General features: G+C 44.8%; 1 protein-coding gene across 6 annotated transcripts; it reads right to left on the reverse strand.

Moving 5' to 3' along the window:
• Nucleotides 1-2,701: 2,701 nt before the first annotated feature.
• Mefv (Mediterranean fever) lies at nt 2,702-13,939 on the reverse strand. 6 transcript variants are annotated; one of them, NM_019453.2, is made up of 10 exons: nt 13,514-13,852; nt 11,011-11,856; nt 9,214-9,557; nt 8,692-8,787; nt 6,522-6,740; nt 6,092-6,114; nt 4,741-4,856; nt 4,273-4,565; nt 3,924-3,955; nt 2,943-3,760 (listed from the first exon to the last, which is right to left on the reverse strand). In NM_019453.2, the coding sequence occupies exons 1-10, from the start codon at nt 13,788-13,790 to the stop codon at nt 3,703-3,705; spliced, it is 2,304 nt and encodes a 767-aa protein (NP_062326.2). In that variant the 5' UTR covers nt 13,791-13,852; the 3' UTR covers nt 2,943-3,702. The 6 variants fall into 6 exon arrangements, with proteins under 6 accessions (XP_006522424.1, XP_030105049.1, XP_030105048.1 ...); XM_006522361.3 differs by lacking the exon at nt 3,924-3,955 and having other exon boundaries at nt 2,702-3,825; nt 13,514-13,938; XM_030249189.1 differs by lacking the exon at nt 3,924-3,955 and having other exon boundaries at nt 2,702-3,760; nt 10,921-11,856; nt 13,514-13,938.
• Between the last annotated feature and the right edge of the window lie 6,133 nt (nt 13,940-20,072).

The raw sequence follows: 20,072 nt of genomic DNA on the forward strand, positions 1-20,072 counted from the left end.
GTTGGAATAGGTGTGACCTGGTTAGAATAGGTGTCACTGTGGTTGTGGGTTTAAGACCCTCACCCTAGTTGCCTGGAAGTCAGTCTTTCACTAGCAGCCTTTGGATGAAGACATAGAACTCTCAGCTCTGCCTGTGCCATGCCTGCCTGGATACTGCCATGCTCCCACCTTGATGATAATGAACTGAACCTCTGAACCTGTAAGCCAGCCCCAGTTAAATGTTGTTATTTTATAAGACTTGCCTTGGTCATGGTGTCTGTTCACAGCAGTAAAACTCTAACTAAGTACACCTTAAAGGCCAGAGCGAAGACTTTTGCCTGTGGGAGTTACGGGTCTTCTCTCCAAGCACATAAGCTTGACCCTAATGACAGGGAAACTCTGGGAAAAGAAATAAACCATGAGAAGTTGTTTACCCTCTGGGTTTTCAGGGTCTAGCCTGATATACTACTGTAAGAGGGCCTTTGTGAGGCATTCTAGGAATTGAGAACAGTTTTCATGTTTGTCCTGGATGACCTCATGGAGTTTCTTAAAGTTACTGGTTTAAGGGCAGCCTTACAGAGACCAGCTAGGAGACAAGTTGTAAACTGATCTCTAGCTAGAATGTTTCCCTAGGGTTTTGTAGTTCCATTGGGGATCCTGGTAGGGGACCACCTCAGCCCTGGTGCATTAATTTGGTGGATTTCATCTGCATGTGCTCCAGCCTGTTCCCAAACTTGCCTGCCCTCATTGGGGAGTAGATTGTTAGTTAGAACCATACATATATCATAGAAGGTGAGACTATAGCATTGGGTAATATGTTGAAATTCTTTAATGAAGTAGAGGAGCTAGATGTATAGGACCCCAGGGTTTTGGGGGGTGTTGTTGTTTTCTATTTGAGAAAGTTCACTTAATGAAAAAGGGACGTTTATTTTGACCAGGCCATCCACCCTGGCAACCTCCTGCAAAGGGAGAACTGGGTTAGGCTTGGTGGGGAGAGACAGAGGGTGTACCACTAAGTTAGCTAAGGGGTATTGGGGCCAAGTTTGGCCACAAAATTTAGAAACCTTTAAGTCAGGAACTATGTGACTATGTAGAGGTCTAAGGTTCTCCAAAAGTCATCCCAGTGGGGAGATTGAATGTATGGTAGAAGACACAGTTCCCACGGGTGAAGAGAGGAGTCACAGGCCTGAGCTCAAAGGCATCCCAAGGACACAAGGGGGGCAGAAATGGGATGGCAAAAGCTATCCAGAATGTTGTCACATTGCTGGATAGGGGCCAGGGCTAAAAGACCGGACACAGTTCACCTAGTACTAGTATTTATGAAAGAGAGAAAAGAGAGACAGAGAGAGACAGGGACAGAGACAGAGACAGACAGAGACAGAGACAGAGACAGAGACAGAGACAGAGACAGGGGAGGGGAGGGGAGGGGAAGAAGAGAAGACTGTGCTGGGTGGTGGTCAGCAAAGAAGGTGAACTGTAGCCTGAGAGACTATGGCTGGGGTTACTTCCATTTCTAAGAATACCAGAGAAACGCTGGACACTCAACAGTCACTCCCTCAAATCCGGGGAAGTGTTTATGCTGACCAGGAGGGGGGACTTAACAACTGTGTTGCATGGAGTGTCTAATCAATTAGCCAGGAAGTAGCCTGTTGCAGGTGAACTGGAACTAGGGTCCTGGTGTGAGGCTTTGTCCCACAAAAAGGAGCACAAGCACCAGAAGAGTCTACTGAATCCTTTGGCATCAATGTTATCATCTAAGCAAGTGATGGATGCCATAAAGTCACAGCATCTGAGAGATCTCACATGGGAGGTTTATTGGGGAGGGAGTACACAGAGGCTACCTCTGGGGGAGGGTGGAAGGAAAGAAAGCAGGGAGAGGAGGGACTGGCCTTTTGTAAGGAGCTACAGCACAAGCTCAGGGGAAGATATGTGACAGTGGGAATGTGTCCCATCTTGGCAGCTAGTAATGACATATCCTGCTGATGCTGGGTCTCTGGAGCCTAGTGGTGCAGATGCCTAGTTGCTAACAGATGGCATCTGAGAAATAGCCTAAAGTTGATCTCTACTCTCCATGTGCTGTATACACCCACATTCACACACATGTGAACAACCATACATGCAAACAGGCACACACACAAAAGTAACATTGTTATCCAGTAAAATGTGTGCAGCCTGCTTTCATAGATATGTTTAAACCACTATGTGTTAATGTAATACAATATAGTACAACAAATAGAATGAATTAAAAGACAAGTTGCAAAATGGTATTTTATAATGATAAGAAGAGCAGCAGACTGCCTGAAAGGAAACTGATAAATAATTCCCTTCAGGTATGAGATTGATTAGATTGGTCTCTAAGAGTCTCTAGACCATGATTGGGCCTGGAGATGGCAGGGAGAGCATTGGACGGACATGCAATACATAATATGGAGAGCTAAATGTGGTGGTTCCTTTAAAGGCACGGAGTCTGCTCATATTTCTTTTCTGTAGGTTTTATGTGTCCTCAAGACCAGGGCAGACAGAATGATGAATATATTCTTCCCTAGAGAGGGAACGTGAAATGGTATCCTGTCTCAAGAACATCCGAGTACTCATTCTTGCTGTATTACGCAATAACTATGCGCTTCCTCTTCTAACCACCACTGTATGTCATTATGGGCAGTCCCTTCACCTTTGATTGACAGTATTTGAGCACCTCTGCTAGGGTTTGGTGTGCTTCTTGTATACTGTATTGGTTAATATTGTCAACTTGTCAGGATTTAGAATCGTGCATGGGACAAGCCTCTGTGCATGTGTGTGAGAGTATATCTTGAGTGGGTTAACTGAGGTGGGAAGATCCACCCTATAAGATGGAGGATGCACTGTGACCATCTGCCTCAAGTCCTGCCTGCCATTGTGGCTGCTCTGCCAGGATGCACTAAACCCTTGAACTATGAATCCGAATAAGTGCTTTCTCCCCCAAGTGCTTTTATCAGGGTATTTTATTACAACAATAGTAGTACTAAATAATACAAGTACCAGTATTATTTTCTTTCATTTTGTATGGAGCCTGGACCACAGTCAAGAGTAACCTGAAATCCATCAGGCTAGACCCAAACTCACAGGCATCATCCTGTCTCAGCCTCCCAGGTTCTTAGGTGTGCACCTCCACACCCAGCCTAATATTGTTTTCCTATCCATTACATCCCTTATGCCAGATGACACCTTGTTGATGACTTCTGAGTGCATGAACATGAGGCACAAGACCAGAAGCCAGAATGTTGGCACAGTGTTGGGCACTCAGTGAAGTATCTGGTCACTGACAGGACTGATGGTCAGAAGAGCTATGTTCTTCATCATATGGCCCAGGGTTAAAGGCAGGTTGATGGGAACTGGAGGGGAGAAGCCAGTGACCATGTATATGCCATGTTGCTCCTAGCTGTGTAGTTTAGGAAGCTGCCCACTTCCTTTGTGGCATCCTCATTCACAGGCTGGAGAAAAGTGTCTTCCTGTTATGTTGCTATTATTACCACCCAGGAGCCATTCTCCGAGGAGTTATAGTCTCCTTCCTGCTCACCAGTGCTTTGCATGTTCCCAGGACCTGAACTGTCTTATCTTCATATTCCACATCCCAGTGATGGTAGCTGGAGTCAAAGCTAGGAGTCCCCAGGGTAGTGATTGAACTCTAGAACCTCTGGAGACTGTCAGGCAGCAGGTACACCTTGTTTCCAAATCTCACACTATTCATATCATCGAGAAGATGAGGTTGGGGTGAGCAGCTGCTTGGTCCAAATCACGGTAACTGCAGGAAGAAGAATGCCTAGCTGGGAGTGCGGATCTGTGGGCTTCTCCCAAGGTGCTCCCAATCTAAGGAAGAGGGAATTTATTGAGATTGTGATAGGGGATAGGAACATACAGGGACCCAATATACCAAGGCCACTACTTGCCTTGATTTAGGCATTTACCAGCATGTTCTTAAGCGCCAGTCAGTTCTGGACTACAGAGGGGAGGAAAGAAAGATTGAATAAAGTTTGTAGTATACCAACTCAGGGGGTCTGAATTACACTCTCCCCACAAGGAAAGATCAGGATTCTCCTGCTTGGACTCTGCATCCTACGTCATTCAAGGCCCCCCAGGCATCCTAAACACTGAAGCTACTACTTCAATCAACAAGGCAGAACTCTGGGGCCTTTTATGACCTGTTTTGTGCTTCCATTCTAGGTGTATTCCTCCCTTTTCTGAATGGCTCCCCTAGAGCAAGAGATAAAGGATAATTACAAAAATCCTTGCTTAGATTGTTACCACCAAACTTACGAATGAAGGTTTCCATTTCAGGAAAGATTTAAATTTTCTTTTGTTGTTCCGAGAATGGATCTCATGTAGCTCAGGTGTGTCTTGAGCTGGCTGAGGATGAAGGTAATCTTTAGGTTCTGATCCTCCAGCTTCCCGTTCTGGGTAAAATACTACATCACAGTCCTGTGTGTGTGCACCATCACACTTTAGGTGAACGGTGGGAACCAAGCCCTGGACCTGTGTGGCGCTAGGCTGGCGCCCTTCCCATTTTGCTACATCTGAAGCGCTGAATGCCATTTCAGAGCTCAGCATTTCTAAAATTAAGAAAGAAAAACAGAAGAAACTGAGTTAGCTGAACGAGTTGGATCAGAAGAAAGCGGGGTCATAAAGGTTTTGCTGTGTAGGGAAGTGACCGAACAGGCTCTGAGCTGCCTGAAGCCCAGGGAGGAGATGAGCAAGGGCTTGCCATTTCCATCCAGGCTCACTGACCTGAGAAACACTGCATATTCTTCTCCACAGACTTTGACTTCTGGTAGAGCAGATGAAGCTTTTCTTTAACACCTGGAGGAGTGTCCAACAGCTCAGAGGCAGACATCATCTTAGCCCTAGAGACAAGAGATTGTCGGCCAGAGAAGATACGAGCAAGATGTTGTCTGAGGCCCTGTGAGGTGACAGACCGTCCCAGTATGGGTGATGCAAAGAAGTCTTTCCTAGACTCAAAGCTCTGGCACTGGTCCTCAACCTCAGCTGTACATCAGCATCACTGAACCACCGTTATAGAAATCACAATGAGTTTAAGTGGCAGCTTTAAAACCGAGTTTAGTCTTGCTATCAGAGTTCCCTATGTCAAATTATACTATTTCTATTGAAAGAAAAAGAACAACAAAATGCTACTTCACTCCTATTAGAATGGCCATTATAACAGCAAAAACAAATGAACAAATAATATGTGATACCTGCATACAAAGGGGTGTCACTTGGCAATTAAACAGAGTGGGATTCTGAAACAGCTACAATGTGAAGGAGCCGTGAAAATGTGCGGAGTGAAAGTAAGCCAAAGGCTAAAGGACAAACATTGAATGATTCTGATAATATGGGGTATTTAGAACAATCAAACTAATAAACAGGGAGAACAGACTAGTGGTTGCCAGGCAGCAGGGGAGGGAGGATGAGGAACTAGTACTTAATGGTACAGAGTTCCTATGTGGGAAGACAAAAAGGTTCTGGAGTTAGACGGTGCAAACAGGTGCACACCAATGTAGCCATATTAACATTAGTGAACTGTAGGCATAAAATAACTGATATTTTATGATATTCATATTTTTATGGAAAAATAACTTTTAAAACCCCACTAACCCCCAACTCTCAACCTCAACACTGAGACTCAGTTGGGGCAGCAGTGGCTTGGAAACCAGGACTTTGTAAAGTTCCTAAGTAACTCCTTTTCCAGTTCACCTCTCTTTCCCCTGCCTGCTGGGCTTAATCCACCTTCATATTGATCCCTAAGGACATCCCCACCCCCACCCCATCCCAAAGTGCTTGAGACCAGAGGCAGTTCTAAGAACTCTGTAGTAAAACAAATGGCATCCATTTGAGAGGTTTCTTGGGAAAGTACCGCTTGAATTCGGCAGGCCTGGGATAAATTCCTTCTCAGCAGTCCATTCCTGCCCTCCCCACTGCCCATACATTTTGTTCTTCCCACTCAAATCCAGGAATGACAGTCTCAGGAAGCTTTAGGAAACAGGAGTCCTGGGTTACAGATCCAGCTCCTTTGTAGGACTGTCTCATCCAAATGCTTTCTGCAAGACACCCAAGGGGACACCATGGGATCTCTCAGTACCTGTGCAAGGTGATTCCAATGTCCTAGGAGAGAAAAGAGGAAAGCTCTCTATTAACAGTCTCCAAGAGCTATGACTCCCCAGCAGCAAGCTGCTCTCTGACTCCCAGTCCTAGGGTGCCAGTAAACAGGATTGTTTCTCCTTCATGGTAATTCTAATCACAAAGATGGAAGGAAGCCTTGCCTGAGCCCACAGTGCAACCACCCTCTAGTTCTTCTCGTCTTTTCTTGGGTGATGCCAGGGGCATCCTACATGTTAAGACGTTCTGGGCTCCTGAGAGATCTCATCAAAAAGACACTGTGGGTCACTGAGACCAAGTCCCATTCCAGGCCTTAATGGCCATGCTTCCTGGCTTGGGGGTGGGATTTCAAGAGCCCAAGTCATGCCATTGCTCACAGAAGGCAGGCAAAGGCTAGGCACACTCACACTGACCTGCATGAGGTCCCACTCTGGCTGGTCTTGCTTGGCCTCTAGTTCTTCAATCATCTCATCCAGTAGGGAAACCCGGGTGTAGTATGTCTCTCTGACCTTGCTGATGGTCTGGCTTAGCTCCTGTAGCCAGGTCACAAAGAGTTGTTCTTGCTTCTCCAGGAGTTGGTATAGCTTCTCAAGTGGACATGAAATCTTCTGCTTCTGGATTTCTGTTTGTTTCTGGGGAACATAGGATTGGGAGATGTGTGGGTGTGTGCTGTGTGCTGGAAGTATGTATCTAGGAATGCCCTCCAAGATCATCTGATAGAGATGGATGAGAGGCAGGCTTTCTCAGTGTGACATTTGAACGAGAATGGCTCCTATAAGGCTCATATATTTGAATGTTTGATCCACAGTTGGTGGAACTGTTGGGGAAGGATTAGTAGGTATGGTCTTTGGAAGAGGTATGTCACTGAGGTTGAGCTTTGAGGTTTCAGAAACCCACACCCTTTCCAATTTTCTTTCTCTGTCTCTCCCCATCTCCATCTCCTCTGTCTCTCTGTCTCTTTCTGTCTCTGTCTCTGTCTCTCTCTTCTCTCTTTGACCCCCTCTTTCTTGGCCTAATGCATATAGATTAGATGTAAGCTCTCAGCTACTGCTTCAGCACCAAGCCTGCCTGCCTGGTGCCATGCTTCCAGCCATGATGCTCAAGGACTCTAACCTTCTAGAACCATGAGGCCCCAATTAAATGCTTTCTGTCATAAGTGTCTCTTCACAGCAATTTAAAGTTTAACTATCTTAAGATTTAACTATTTTTATGTGAACAATATTTTGCCTGAATGCATGCGTATATGTACCACACATGTATCTGGTGCCCTCAGAAGTCAGAAGAGGGCATCAGATCCCCTGAAACTGGAATATGGGTGGCTGTGAGACACCAAGTAAGTGCTGTGAATTGAACGCAGGTCCTCTACAAGAGCAACACGTGCTCTCAACTGCTGAGCCATCTCTCTGGCCCCCATCTTCACAGCAACTTAAATGTAACTAAGACTCTTCGCCTCTTACAGACATGGACTCCAGAATGGGGAGCAATCTGTGGAACTTCCCAGAACAGGCAGCATAAGAGGAGCTGACTCTTGGGAAAACCTATTGAGCATGGTACTATGTTCATCAGTTTTCCCTCTATAATTTCCATGTTGAAGTCCCCAGTACCTCAGAGTATAATCCTATCTGCAAGGATACTTGAAGGTGTACTTGGATAACTTGAGGCATTCTAGAGTCAGTTGACATCCAGGCAATCTAGGAGTATATAACAAGATCTAGTCTCAAAAAGCCAAAAAGGGGGGCTTGGGATTTCACTCAAGGATAAAACCCTTTCCTAACAAGTACAAAGTCCCAAGTTCTGTCCCTAGAACTGAGGGAAAGGCCTCCAAGAGTCAATATAATTTTTATAAAATTTATAAATAAAAAAGTAAATAATTATTCAATAATTAGTTAAATAATTAAATAATACATAATTTTTAAATTAAAAATATATATTATAATTCTAAGACAGGATCTTACTATGTAGCCCTGGCTGGCCTGGAACTTATAGACCAGGCTCTCTCAAACTTGTCACCTGTCTCTGTCTCCTGAGTGCTAGGATTACAAGTATATGTCAATATTCCCAGATATTTTGGTGTATGTGGGTCTAATGTAACACAGGCTGGTTTTGGACTTGCTAGGTAGCTAATAGTGAACTTGAATTTATTCTCCTGCCTCTACCTTCCAAATTCCAAGGCTATAGGTGTGTGCCACCATATCTAGTTTTTGTCATACTGGGGATGGAACTCAGGGCCTAATTGATTCTAGGCAGCTATTCTACCAACTGAGCTACATCTCTGGCTCCAATTATAATTATAAAAACAATCCAGAGAATTTTTCAAGTGACAGCTGCTACCTCTAGTTTCTCTGACCTGTTTAATTGTAAGGAGAAAGTGAGCAGGTCTTTAGAGATACCCTCCTCCCAGACAGGGAGCTACAAGGATGAGCTCACCTTAGGCCTTCCTACCATTGCCACTGAGAGTCAACAACAGGTGACCGTCTCTGCTGCCCTGTGAATGGGAGCAGACCCTCTGGAACCTGTCTTCACTCTCAGTTCCCTCACGTTTTCTGCAGGTGTCAATGGGCGAGGACTGGCCCAGGGCCTCACCAGGAAATCGTCTGTTTTCTTGTCTCCCTGTAGCCTGTGCTCCTCCACATATCCCCTCATCTCCCGCAGGCGCTCCAGCTGCTCCCGGATCTGCTCCTGGAGAAGAGTACTAGTTAAGGTGCTCCCACTTGACTTGCCATTTTTAACCTGTACTAATTCTAGAGGAAAGACTCAGCTACTAGGAGCAGAGCCAGGCAAGGGGGAGCTGCAACTGAAAGCAAGAGATGGGGGTGCAGGTTCTAGGAAAGAAGAGGTATGAATTCATCACCAAGGGAAACAGAGCCATGCAGAGCACCGATGATCAATGAGGGAGAATCCAGACTTCATACTGAAAACCAATGCCCTTGGTCTGCTGAACAATATAAGTTATCCATTCCTTCTTTGCCATCCCAGTTTATCTTGTGTTTTTACCATTTGGAGCCCAGGAATCCTGACTAATGCATCCCCATCCCAGAGGGGTTGGATAAAGAACACAAGGCCAATTCCCAGAGAGAGATGGGGCCAGGCAACGGATTACCTCACCTTGTACTCTAGTGCAGCCTCCTCTATGGGGCGCACTCGATGTCCTTGATGCTCCAGGCTCAGCCTGCAGATGAGGCAGATGGGCTCCCTGTGGTCCTCACAGAAAAGCAGCAGCACCTGCTTCATGTGACGAGGGCACTGTGGTAGGGACTGGGGGCTCTGGGCTTCGCAGCTCTTTCTGGCAAGTAAGCCTTGGCACTGAAAGCATATGGAGCATCTGCCGGAGGCCTTGGGATCCCCAGGAGCAATGGAGCAGCTACAGGAACTTTGCACACAGGTATCACCACGCAGGTCTCCTTCCTGGGTGTGGCAAAGAGGGCACACAGCCTTGTCCTGTGACCTTCCTGGAGACACAACAGTGGGAAAATTTCCTCAATGGAAAACTCAAGATTCTTACAGGAGAGCAGTTATTCATAGGGCACACATATTCTCAGATCTGGCTACTTCCCAACATGCTCTTCTCTGACTTCCATCCAAACGAGGTTGTCACCAGGTTACTGAGGCTGAGGGTAAAACTTTCTGCTTTTCTGGGCCTGGCGTTCTTGCACATTTATTCTGTGAGATGCCAGTGACCCTTTGGTACAAATCCTATGCTTTCCCCTAGACACAGATCTAGCCAGTCATATGAAAGAAAGCAAAACATGCTGACAGCATTTGCTTTCTTACATCAAACTATCACAGATTGCCCACAATTCAAGTCAGCTCCTGGGGCTGGTCACTGTGTGCCACATGTATTGACAGATCCTCACTCCTAGAAAAAAAAAAAAAAAACTGGCCAGAGAGCATGGCAAGCATTTGGAACCTGTGTGCTAGGTGAATCCTCTGCTTCCATTCAAGGATCACAAATAAAAGCAAAGAAAGAGACTTTATAAAGCCAACGGGTGAATCTCACATCGAGGACAGAACAGTTCTGCAAGTTCTGCTCCAAGGCTACGGGCAGTCTCTCTAATATGTCAGAAGTGAGAAGAGACGCAGAAGAAATAGAAACACACCCTCCATTAGCTCTTCCTTCCTTCTCCCTCCCTGGCCCAGGAATTTACCTCACAAGCAAAATCATAGTGTCCCATAAGAAACCATTCTCATGACAGAATCAATAGTTCACCTAGAGGGCTGCTCCTTCCAGCTCATTCCAAATGGAAACTCTCAGCCTCCTGTGCTATTACCAGAAGTCATTTGATCAAATTCTAGTCAAAGGGAAGTGAGCAAGGACAGACAGCTTCTAGAAACATTTAAAAGTCTTCTTTGTATCATGATGTCTCCTTTGACCCTCTATACCCCCTACTCCCTTCTCTACATCATGATGTCCCCTTTGACCTTCCATACTCATGAGTGGAACCAGGCAAGGTTATGAATTTAAGAAGAAGAAGAAAAAAACTTGAAGCGGTAAAACAGCTCAGCAAAAGTCTTAGTTGCGGTCACACAAACATAAGTCATTTGTGTGAAAGAGGAACAAGCTGTGTTGTTCACCTAAACTGGTGGTTTCTGACTCTCACAGACAAACATAATCCTGATGACTAATTTCCCAGTAAGAGAGCTTTGGTCAACATCTTTTCCCTGCCCAGAGAAAGGTGATTAGTGGAATCTCTGGCCCAAGACCTACCCTGTGGGGTCACTGTGAGAAAGCAATATTGTAACCCATTCCTTTCTATATTCTTAACCTAGCCTGTGATTCTCTACACAAGAACATCTGAGGGCTTAAGCACTAACCGAAATTTGATGCAACCTGTAGTGCAAGATGTGTAAATGTGCATTTTTCTGGGCCTGCATCACATTTTCTTGAGACCTGAAGGAGGGTACCTTCACAAGCGGCCTGTCCTAAGGATGCTGGGTCTTCTGGAGTTTTAGCTGGTTTTTCACATAGTGACAAAGGCACTTCTGGATCAGAGAGTATGCTGCCAGCCGTCTCTCCCGAGGACTCTGTGGTTTCTGGACTCCCATTTCCATTTTCCGTCCATGATGTAGGGCATCTCTCCTCCCCAATCAACGATGTTTTGGAAGACATGTTTCTGAATGTTTTTTCATCCAGCACCATGGAATGCTCTGGAATCCCTGTGCCCTTTTCTAAAGCCCCCGTAGTCCTTCCATTCAGAGTAGCTGTTCTCATGCGAATGAGACTCCCATTTCTTGTTTCCTCTTGAGTTGGAAGAACTTCTGAATTTGGGGGTTCTCCTTCTCTTGAATAAGTGGTAATTTCAAGACTCCTGGGTCGCTTCTTTCCTGAAGGCAAATATACATACACTTCGGCTTTCTTGCTTTCTCTCCTCCCTGGGGCATTGTTGTAAAGTCCTTGAAGCCTCCCTGCAGAGCTGACATTCCTGCGGAGCTGGGCACTTGCTGTGCTCTCCTTATCCCCTGGGGACTGGGTGCCCTGGGTTCTCCTATAGAGAGGCGCTGTGCTCCTTGTCCATGGCTTGGTCTGTGAGTCCAGGCTCTCGGGGCCCCTCTGATCCTTCCTTTTGGTCAGTGACTTCTTCTGGGGTCCCTTCCCCACTTCAGCCTGGCTGGATGGAAGGGTGTCTGATTCATCATTGTTTTGCTGTGTCCCATCACCTTCAGGGACATCTGGTACCTTCACACTCTTGGCTTTATTCTCTACAGAAGACTGGACAGAACCACCAACTCTATTTTCTTCAATTAAATGTTCTAGAAAGACAATAAGATACAGTCATGAAGCTGTGCTATATTCAAGGCTGGGGTTGGAGGAAGGGAGAAACTCCTTAGAAGTTAATAAAAGCAAAGAACTGAACATTCTAGACAACAGATGTCCATTACACAGAACCATAAAATACATAGTAAATAAAAACTGGGTTACTGTTATAGATGCATGCATGACTGTACCTGTGACATTTGACTTATAAAGCAAAGCAAATAGGAAGGGATGAAAGCAACCAGCTCAGTAAGTAAAGGCACTTGCCAACAAGCTCAGCCTCCAGAACCACAGAGGAACGAATCAATTCCTTCAAGTTGTCCTCTGACCTTTATGCCAGAGCACACTAACACTCACTTACATATGCAGACAGACACAAAATACATAAGCAAAGTAAAATTAAAATAGGAGCCTGGAGAGACAGAGAGGTGGCTCAGCAGTTCAAAGCATTGGGGTGCTCTTCTACAGCCCCCAGATTCAGTTCCCAGAATCCACACAGTAGCTCACAACCATCTGTAACTCCAAATCCAGGGAATCTGATTCCCTCTTCTGGCTTTTGTGGACATCAAGATTGCAAGTGGTACACACACATATCCAGACAAAACACCCACACACATAAATTTAATTTAAAAAGGAACATATAGAAATGAATCATTTTCAATCATGGCACAAACTGAAGAAAACCTCAAGTCATAAATGTAAACGTAGATGGTGTTTGAAAACAAGTTGAGGGAACTGGAGAGATGGAGCACTGACTGCTCTTCCAGAGGTGCTGAGTTCAATTCTCAGCAACCACATGGTTGGTGACCCACAACCATCTGTAATGAGATCTGATGCCGTCTTCTGGTGTGTCTGAAGAGAGCAATGCTGTACTCATATACATAAAATAAATAAATAAATCTTTAAATGAATTAATTAATTTTTAAAAAGAAAGGAAACTCGTTGGAACAGGTATGGTGGTGTAGTTTCTAACCTCAGACACAGAGGCAGGAGCATCTCTAGAGTTTGAAGCAAGTGTAGTCTATATAGTGAGGCCCTGTCTAGAAATCAAAGCCAAAAAAATAACAAAAACAAAAACAGCAAGCAAACTTGCCTGCAATTTCAGGATATTGACAGATAAGGTTTAATTTCAAAGTCTACATAATGAAGATAACCCATGATTAACAACTTAGGTTTTCATTTGAAGAAACCTTTCATTAAAAGCAAAGAATGTTTAAATACCCTTGTAAAGTATCCCAAGGAAGAACTCCAATTGAAATTGGGTGGTTAATGAGATTCTCAGACATGTGAGTATGGTTGAATTTCAAGCCTTTTCTGCTAACCTGATGATAGTCTGGGCTTGCTTATTACTTGAAAACATGGAGTAAAGACTTCTCTAGGTTTTGCTCCATTCATGATCCACCTGTCCTGAGTCTCACCCACAGCTGAAATATCAGTTTTTATTATTAATGTCTTGGGGGGTGGGGGGGGAGCCTGGGAGCTTCACTAAACAGGTTACAAGGGCCAGAGAGAAGGATGAGGCATGCTAGATTCACACTACTCGGACTGAAGTGGACAGGGGCTTTCTAACCCTTAGCTAGTGTCTGAGCATTCCTCTCATCCACCACCAGTAGCTAGCATCCATCCCCACTGGGAAGAGGCTTGGCAACTTACCTGTGCCTGTGGCTTTGCGAAGCTCCTCTGCTAGTTGGCGCTGGTTGGTGGCCCGCAGGATCTGCAGGGTCAGCCTTACAGCATACTCCTCCCCGTAGTAGGTTATCAGAAGGCTGGCCAGCTTTACTGGCCTGGCCATCTGCATATGGCCCCGGGGGATCTTAGAGTGGCCCTTCTCCAGGCTGGTGTTCTGTAGCTTAAACTTGAACTTCTCAAAGTCATAGGGCAGCAGCTCCTCCAGGGTGTTTAGCAGATGATCACCAAGGGTCTTGGCCATGGTGCGGGCCAGGAGGGACTGCAGCCAGCTATGTGGCTTCTGGCAAACGATAATGACCTCTCTCGTGCAACTTGAGAACAAGCAAGAAATAGCTTGTGAAATAACGGACAAGGCGCAGGAAGCACATCAGCTTTGGTGGGAACTGAGAGTAAAAATGAGGGCGTGTCCAGGGTCTAGCCTGCTGCATACTTTCTTTGAGGATTCAGAGTCTTTTCCAGTGGGGAGGTCTCCACCTTGCCAGCCTATGTCCTGATTAAACAACAGGCAGGCCAGACTCTAAGGGTAGCTCTGGGATTGACAGCCAGACCTTCCAGCTGCTCCTGAGCTCTTGCTTGCTCTCAGGACCCTAGGCTGTGGAAGAGGGAGATGATCTTACGTGGAGTTGGTCCCCTCTGGCCAACTGCTCTCTTTGGACTCTTGAGGTTTATAGACCTCCAGGGCCAATGGCAGGGGAAGGAACAAACAGCAAATAATCCCTATAGGCTTTGCCTGGGCCTTCTCAAGAAAGCAGAAGCCAGAAAGGTACTGCAATGCATGTCCAGTCTGTCTGGTCCATGTCTAGTCTATCCAGCAACGTAAAGTGTTCACACGGGACCTGCGGACCACCTTTGTTGCCAGCATTCTCATGCATCTATTCCCACAGCCAACTTGGCCCTGGCTTCCTAGGTCCACTAACTGCTTCTGGGTTAAATTTTCTGTGGCCTCCTTTACTTTTGTCTTAACCATTGGAGAATAAATAAAAAGCATTATTATCTATCATTCTAAATACCCTAGATATCTGTGAAGGCTGACATTGATTGTCAATCTGACATGCTTGGGAAGAGGGAACCTCAATTGAAAAAATGCCTCCATCAGAATGGCCTGTAGGCATGTATGTGGGGCTTTTTCCTGATTGATATCCAATAGAGGAGTGCCAAGCCCACTGGGGGTGATACCATCCTAAGCAGGTGACTTTGGCATGTACAATAAATGTGACTGAATCCAGGTGGTGCTGGAGGCACACACCTTTACAACCAGCACTTGAGAGACAGAGGCAGGTGGATTTCTGTGAGTTGGAGGGCAGCCTGGTCCACAAAGTGAGTTTCAGAACAGCAAAAGAGAGAGAGAGAGAGAGAGAGAGAGAGAGAGAGAGAGAGAGAGAGAGAGAGAGAGAGAGAGAGAGAGAATGTGAGCCTAAGAGCAAGCCAATCACTGCTCCTCCAGCATTTCTGCCTCAAGCTCTTGCTTTATTTCCTGTCTTGGCTTCCTTTGACCATGCATTGTAACCTGGAAGATGAAACAAACCCTTTCCTTCCCAAATTGCTTTTGGTATGGATCACGACAACAGAAAACAAACTAGAACAAGACCCTAATTACTTCTAATAATATATTACCTTATTGTGTATGTGTTGGTGATGTGTGTATGCACACATGTTCAGGTGGATGCATGTGAATGTGTGCTTTATAGAGGCCAGAGACTGACACTGTGTTGTCTTCCTTTATCGATTTCCATCTGATTGATTGATTGATTGATTGATTGATTTTTATTTGAGACAGGGTTTCTCACCTAAAGCTCTCACCTGGAGCTCACCAATTCATCCAGACTGAGTGGTCTAGAGCCTCCAGGATTCTCCATCTCTCTGACACTGGGATTAAACAAGTGTCCCAGCATACCTGACTTTTTACATCAGTGCTGAAGATCTGAACTCGGGTCTTAATCATTGTGTGATAAACAAGCACCAAATCCACCTCACTGGTCCCCCAGAGGTGCAACACTGAGTAAGCGCAGTGCAAGCTTTATGCTCAGGGAAGCAGCGCCACAGTAGAACAGCTGTGAGGAAGCCCCATTGTCCCAGAAGTGTCTGTGCTCCCTTTGCTTGTCTTTCATTTGAGATATTCACTTTTTTCCACTTTGATGTTGGTGTTTTATTCATATAAACATTTTAAACTAATTAGTTAATTTGCATTGATGTATATCCACTGTCTATAGTTCTGGTTTAGACACGGTCATTTCATACAACTATACAATAGACTTAGAATAGATTTCTCCCATACCTCCTGCCACCTCCCTCTCTTGGTCCCTTTTGTTCCCCCAGACAATGTTTTTTTCTACGTTAATGTCACATATACATACATGATTTTAAGTATCTATCCAAAAACTAGAAACCATAAATGAAAGAAAATATGTTACCTTTCTAAGATTGACTTAATTCATTTAATATGCTCACCCTCACTTGCATCCATTTTTTGAAAATGGTTTATAATTTTATTCTTCTTTATTACTGAGAAAAATTTCAAATATATATTACATATATTACATTTTCTACATCCATTCTCCATCTTTTAAAGTATCATTTTCTAAATACAATGTCAGTCTAATATTTTACATTTGGGTCAATGTTGAATGTTTTATAATCTAAATAGTTCAACTTGATTTTCATTTCCCAAAGTACAAGTGTATTTTTTACAAATCTGAGCCCGTGTGATGACAATTAGATTTGGAAATGTTTTATAGATAAGACAATATTTTTTAATTGAGTATTTTCCTCATTTACATTTCCAATGCTATCCCAAAAGTCCCCCATATCCCCCCCCCACTCCCCTACCCACTCACTCCCACTTTTTGGCCCTGGCGTTCCCCTGTACTGGGGCATATAAAGTTTGCAAGTCCAATGGGCCTCTCTTTCCAGTGATGGCCAACTAGGCCATCTTTTGATACATATGCAGCTAGAGACACAAGCTCAGGGGTTACTAGTTAGTCATAATGTTGTTCCACCTATAGGGTTGTAGATCCCTTTAGCTCCTTGGGTACTTTTTCTAGCTCCTCCACTGGGGGCCCTGTGATCCATCCAATAGCTGACTGTGAGCATCCACTTCTGTGTTTGCTAGGCCCCGGCATAGTCTCACAAGAGACAGCTCTATCTGGGTCCTTTCAGCAAAATCTTGCTAGTGTATGCAGTGGTGTCAGCATTTGGAAGCTGATTATGGGATGGATCCCCGGATATGGCAGTCTCTAGATGGTCCATCCTTTCGTCACAGCTCCAAACTTTATCTCTGTAACTCCTTCCATGGGTGTTTTGTTCCCAATTCTAAGAAGGGGCAAAGTGTCCACACTTTGGTCTTTGTTCTTCTTGAGTTTCATGCATTTAGCAAATGGTATCTTATATCTTGGGTATCCTAAGTTTCTGGGCTAATATCCACTTATCAGTGAGTACATATTGTGTGAGTTCCTTTGTGATTGGGTTACCTCACTCAGGATGATGCCCTCCAGGTCCATCCATTTGCCTAGGAATTTCATAAATTCATTCTTTTTAATAGCTGAGTAGTACTCCATTGTGTAAATGTACCACATTTTCTGTATCCATTCCTCTGTTGAGGGGCATCTGGGTTCTTTCCAGCCTCTGGCTCTTATAAATAAGGCTGCTATGAACATAGTGGAGCATGTGTCCTTCTTACCGGTTGGAACATCTTCTGGGTATATTCCCAGGAGAGGTATTGTGGGATCCTCCGGTAGTACTATGTCCAATTTTCTGAGGAACCGCCAGACTGACTTCCAGAGTGGTTGTACAAGCTTGCAATCCCACCAACAATGGAGGAGTGTTCCTCTTTCTCCACATCCTCTCCAGCATCTGCTGTCACCTGAATTTTTGATCTTAGCCATTCTGACTGGTGTGGGGTGGAATCTCAGGGTTGTTTTGATTTGCATTTCCCTGATGATTAAGGATGTTGAACATGTTTTCAGATGCTTCTCTGCCATTCGGTATTCCTCCGGTGAGAATTCTTTGTTCAGCTCTGAGCCCCATTTTTTAATGGGGTTATTTGATTTTCTGGAGTCCACCTTCTTGAGTTCTTTATATATATTGGATATTAGTCCCCTATCTGATTTAGGATAGGTAAAGATCCTTTCCCAATCTGTTGGTGGTCTTTTTGTCTTATTGACGGTGTCTTTTGCCTGGCACAAGCTTTGCAACTTTATGAGGTCCCATTTGTCGATTCTCGATCTTACAGCACAAGCCATTGCTGTTCTATTCAGGAATTTTTCCCCTGTAAAGACAATATTTTGCTGGGTGAGTTTGTAGAGGAAAAGTTTAGGAGGCAGTGCATGAGGAAGAGTGTTCTCTATCCAACCATTGTGTGGAGGCTAAAGTCACAAAATGGAGGGTGCCCTTGACTAGAGATAGGTACTTTTTCTGTTCCTGGGGAGTTCACATCCTAATCATGGAAGACTGGCAGTACCAAAGAAAAGGATTCAGTAACCTTTGAACTATTTATTGTGAGAAATGTCATATAACAACAGAGACAGTCACAGACACTAGGTGGGAGAAGTCTGAGATGGCTTCTGGCTTGTTTGGTTGAGGCCACGTGTTCTCATTTAGAAGTGTGTGTGGAACTCCTTATGTAGGATGATGGCTGTGAACTCCTGACCCTCTGCCTCCACCTTTCAATGTTCACATTAGTGCTTGGATGCCACACCAGGCTTTTTGAGGTTTTCGTTTGTAATGGGCTTTCATATAAGTCGGGGTCTCCCTGAGCTTTCTATGTACCTAAGAATAGCCTTGATCTCATCATGCCTCCTAAATGCTGGGACTTACAGGCATGCACTGACACCTCAGGCTATTTGATTTTTGATGAAGGGATAGTTTCTTTGTTTTGAAATTGGTTCTCAAAAATTGAGGGATGTGTGTAATAGCCCAGAGTCTTGAAATGCTGGAAAATTACCCTTTGTAAGAAACTTTCCTGTAGGTTTACATTACTCAAAGAAAATAGCTCCCCTTGCAAAGTAAATTAAGGCAAACCAATCAGAACTTTTCCAAATGCCAGGGCCAAAAAGTGGGAGTGGGTGGGTAGGGGAGTGCGGGGAGGTTATGGGGGAGGGTATGGGTTTTGGGATAGCATTGGAAATGTAAATGAGGAAAATACCTAATAAAAATATTTTTAAAAAGTACACGGAAAAAAAAGAAAGAACTTTTCCAAGCCCTTGTTGAAAAATATTGAGTTTACTCAAAACGTCAAATAGAACAACAACAACAAAAAAAGTCCATGTCCTCTTTTACACAGGGTTCCTATCGCTGTGATAAACACCATGATCTAAACCAAGTTGGGGAAGTAGGAATTTATTTGGCTAAACTTCCACATCACAGCCTACCATCAAAGGAACTTGAGGCAGGAACTGAAGAAGCCACAGAGAAATGCTCTCTGGTTTGTTCACTCCACTTGCTTTGTTATACACCCCAGGACCACCTTCCCAGGGATAACCGGCCCACAGTGAGCTCAGATGGTTCACATTGACTGAGGTCTCCCTGAATGCCAGGCAGCTGTCTGCTTCTGGTGTGAGAAGTGGTGAGGATTTGTGGCATGAAGGCTGGTGCAGGTTCCTCCCATCTGTGACTCCTTCTTGACTCATCAGGAAACTCCTTCGAGCACCTACCACAGAATGGGGCTGGGAAGGGGGATTTCCAGCCGCATAGTTTGCCATTGCAACCACTTCTTTTGTAACACAGGCAATTCTGAGTCAGAGACTTCTGGAAGGCAGTGTTTTGATGTGGCTAGGGTATTCCTAGGTCAAGAGAGACTTGCAAAAGTTTCATTTTTAGGGGCTTCTGATAAAATGAGAAAATAGGATTAAAGCCGTGGTGATATTTTTTTTGGCTTCTTTTTTTCTCACATTTTTATTAGATATTTTCTTTATTTACATTTCAAATGTTATCCCCCTTTCCTAGTTTTCCCTCTGAAAATTCCCCAACCCACCCACTCCCACTCCTGGCCCTAGCATTCCTCTATACTGGGGCATAGAACCTTCACAGGACCAAGGGCCTCTCCTCCCATTGATGACCGAAGCCATCCTCAGCTACATATGCAGCAAGAGCCATGAGTCCCACCATGTGTTTTCTTTGATTGGTGATTTAGACCCACGGAGCTCTGGGGTACTGGTTAGTTCATGTTGATGTTCCTCCTATGGGGCTGCAAACCCCTTCAGCTCCTTGGGTACTTTCTCTAGCTCCTTCATTGGGGACCTGTGCTCCGTCCAATGGATGACTGTGAGCATCCACTTCTGTATTTGCCAGGCACTGGCAGAGCCTCTCAGGAGACAGCTATATCAGGCTCCTGTCAGCAAGCTCTTGTTGGCATCTGCAATAGTGTCTGGGTTTGGTGGTTGTTTATAGGATGGATCCCCAAGTGGGGCAGTCTCTGGATGGTCATTCCTTCAGTGACAGCAGATGCTGACGAGGATGTGGATAAAGGGGAATACTCCTCCAGTGCTGGTGGTTTTGCAAGCTGGTACAACCACTCTGGAAATCAGTT

This window comes from Mus musculus, chromosome 16 (assembly GCF_000001635.26).
Source record: "Mus musculus strain C57BL/6J chromosome 16, GRCm38.p6 C57BL/6J".
Taxonomy (NCBI): Eukaryota; Metazoa; Chordata; class Mammalia; order Rodentia; family Muridae; genus Mus; species Mus musculus.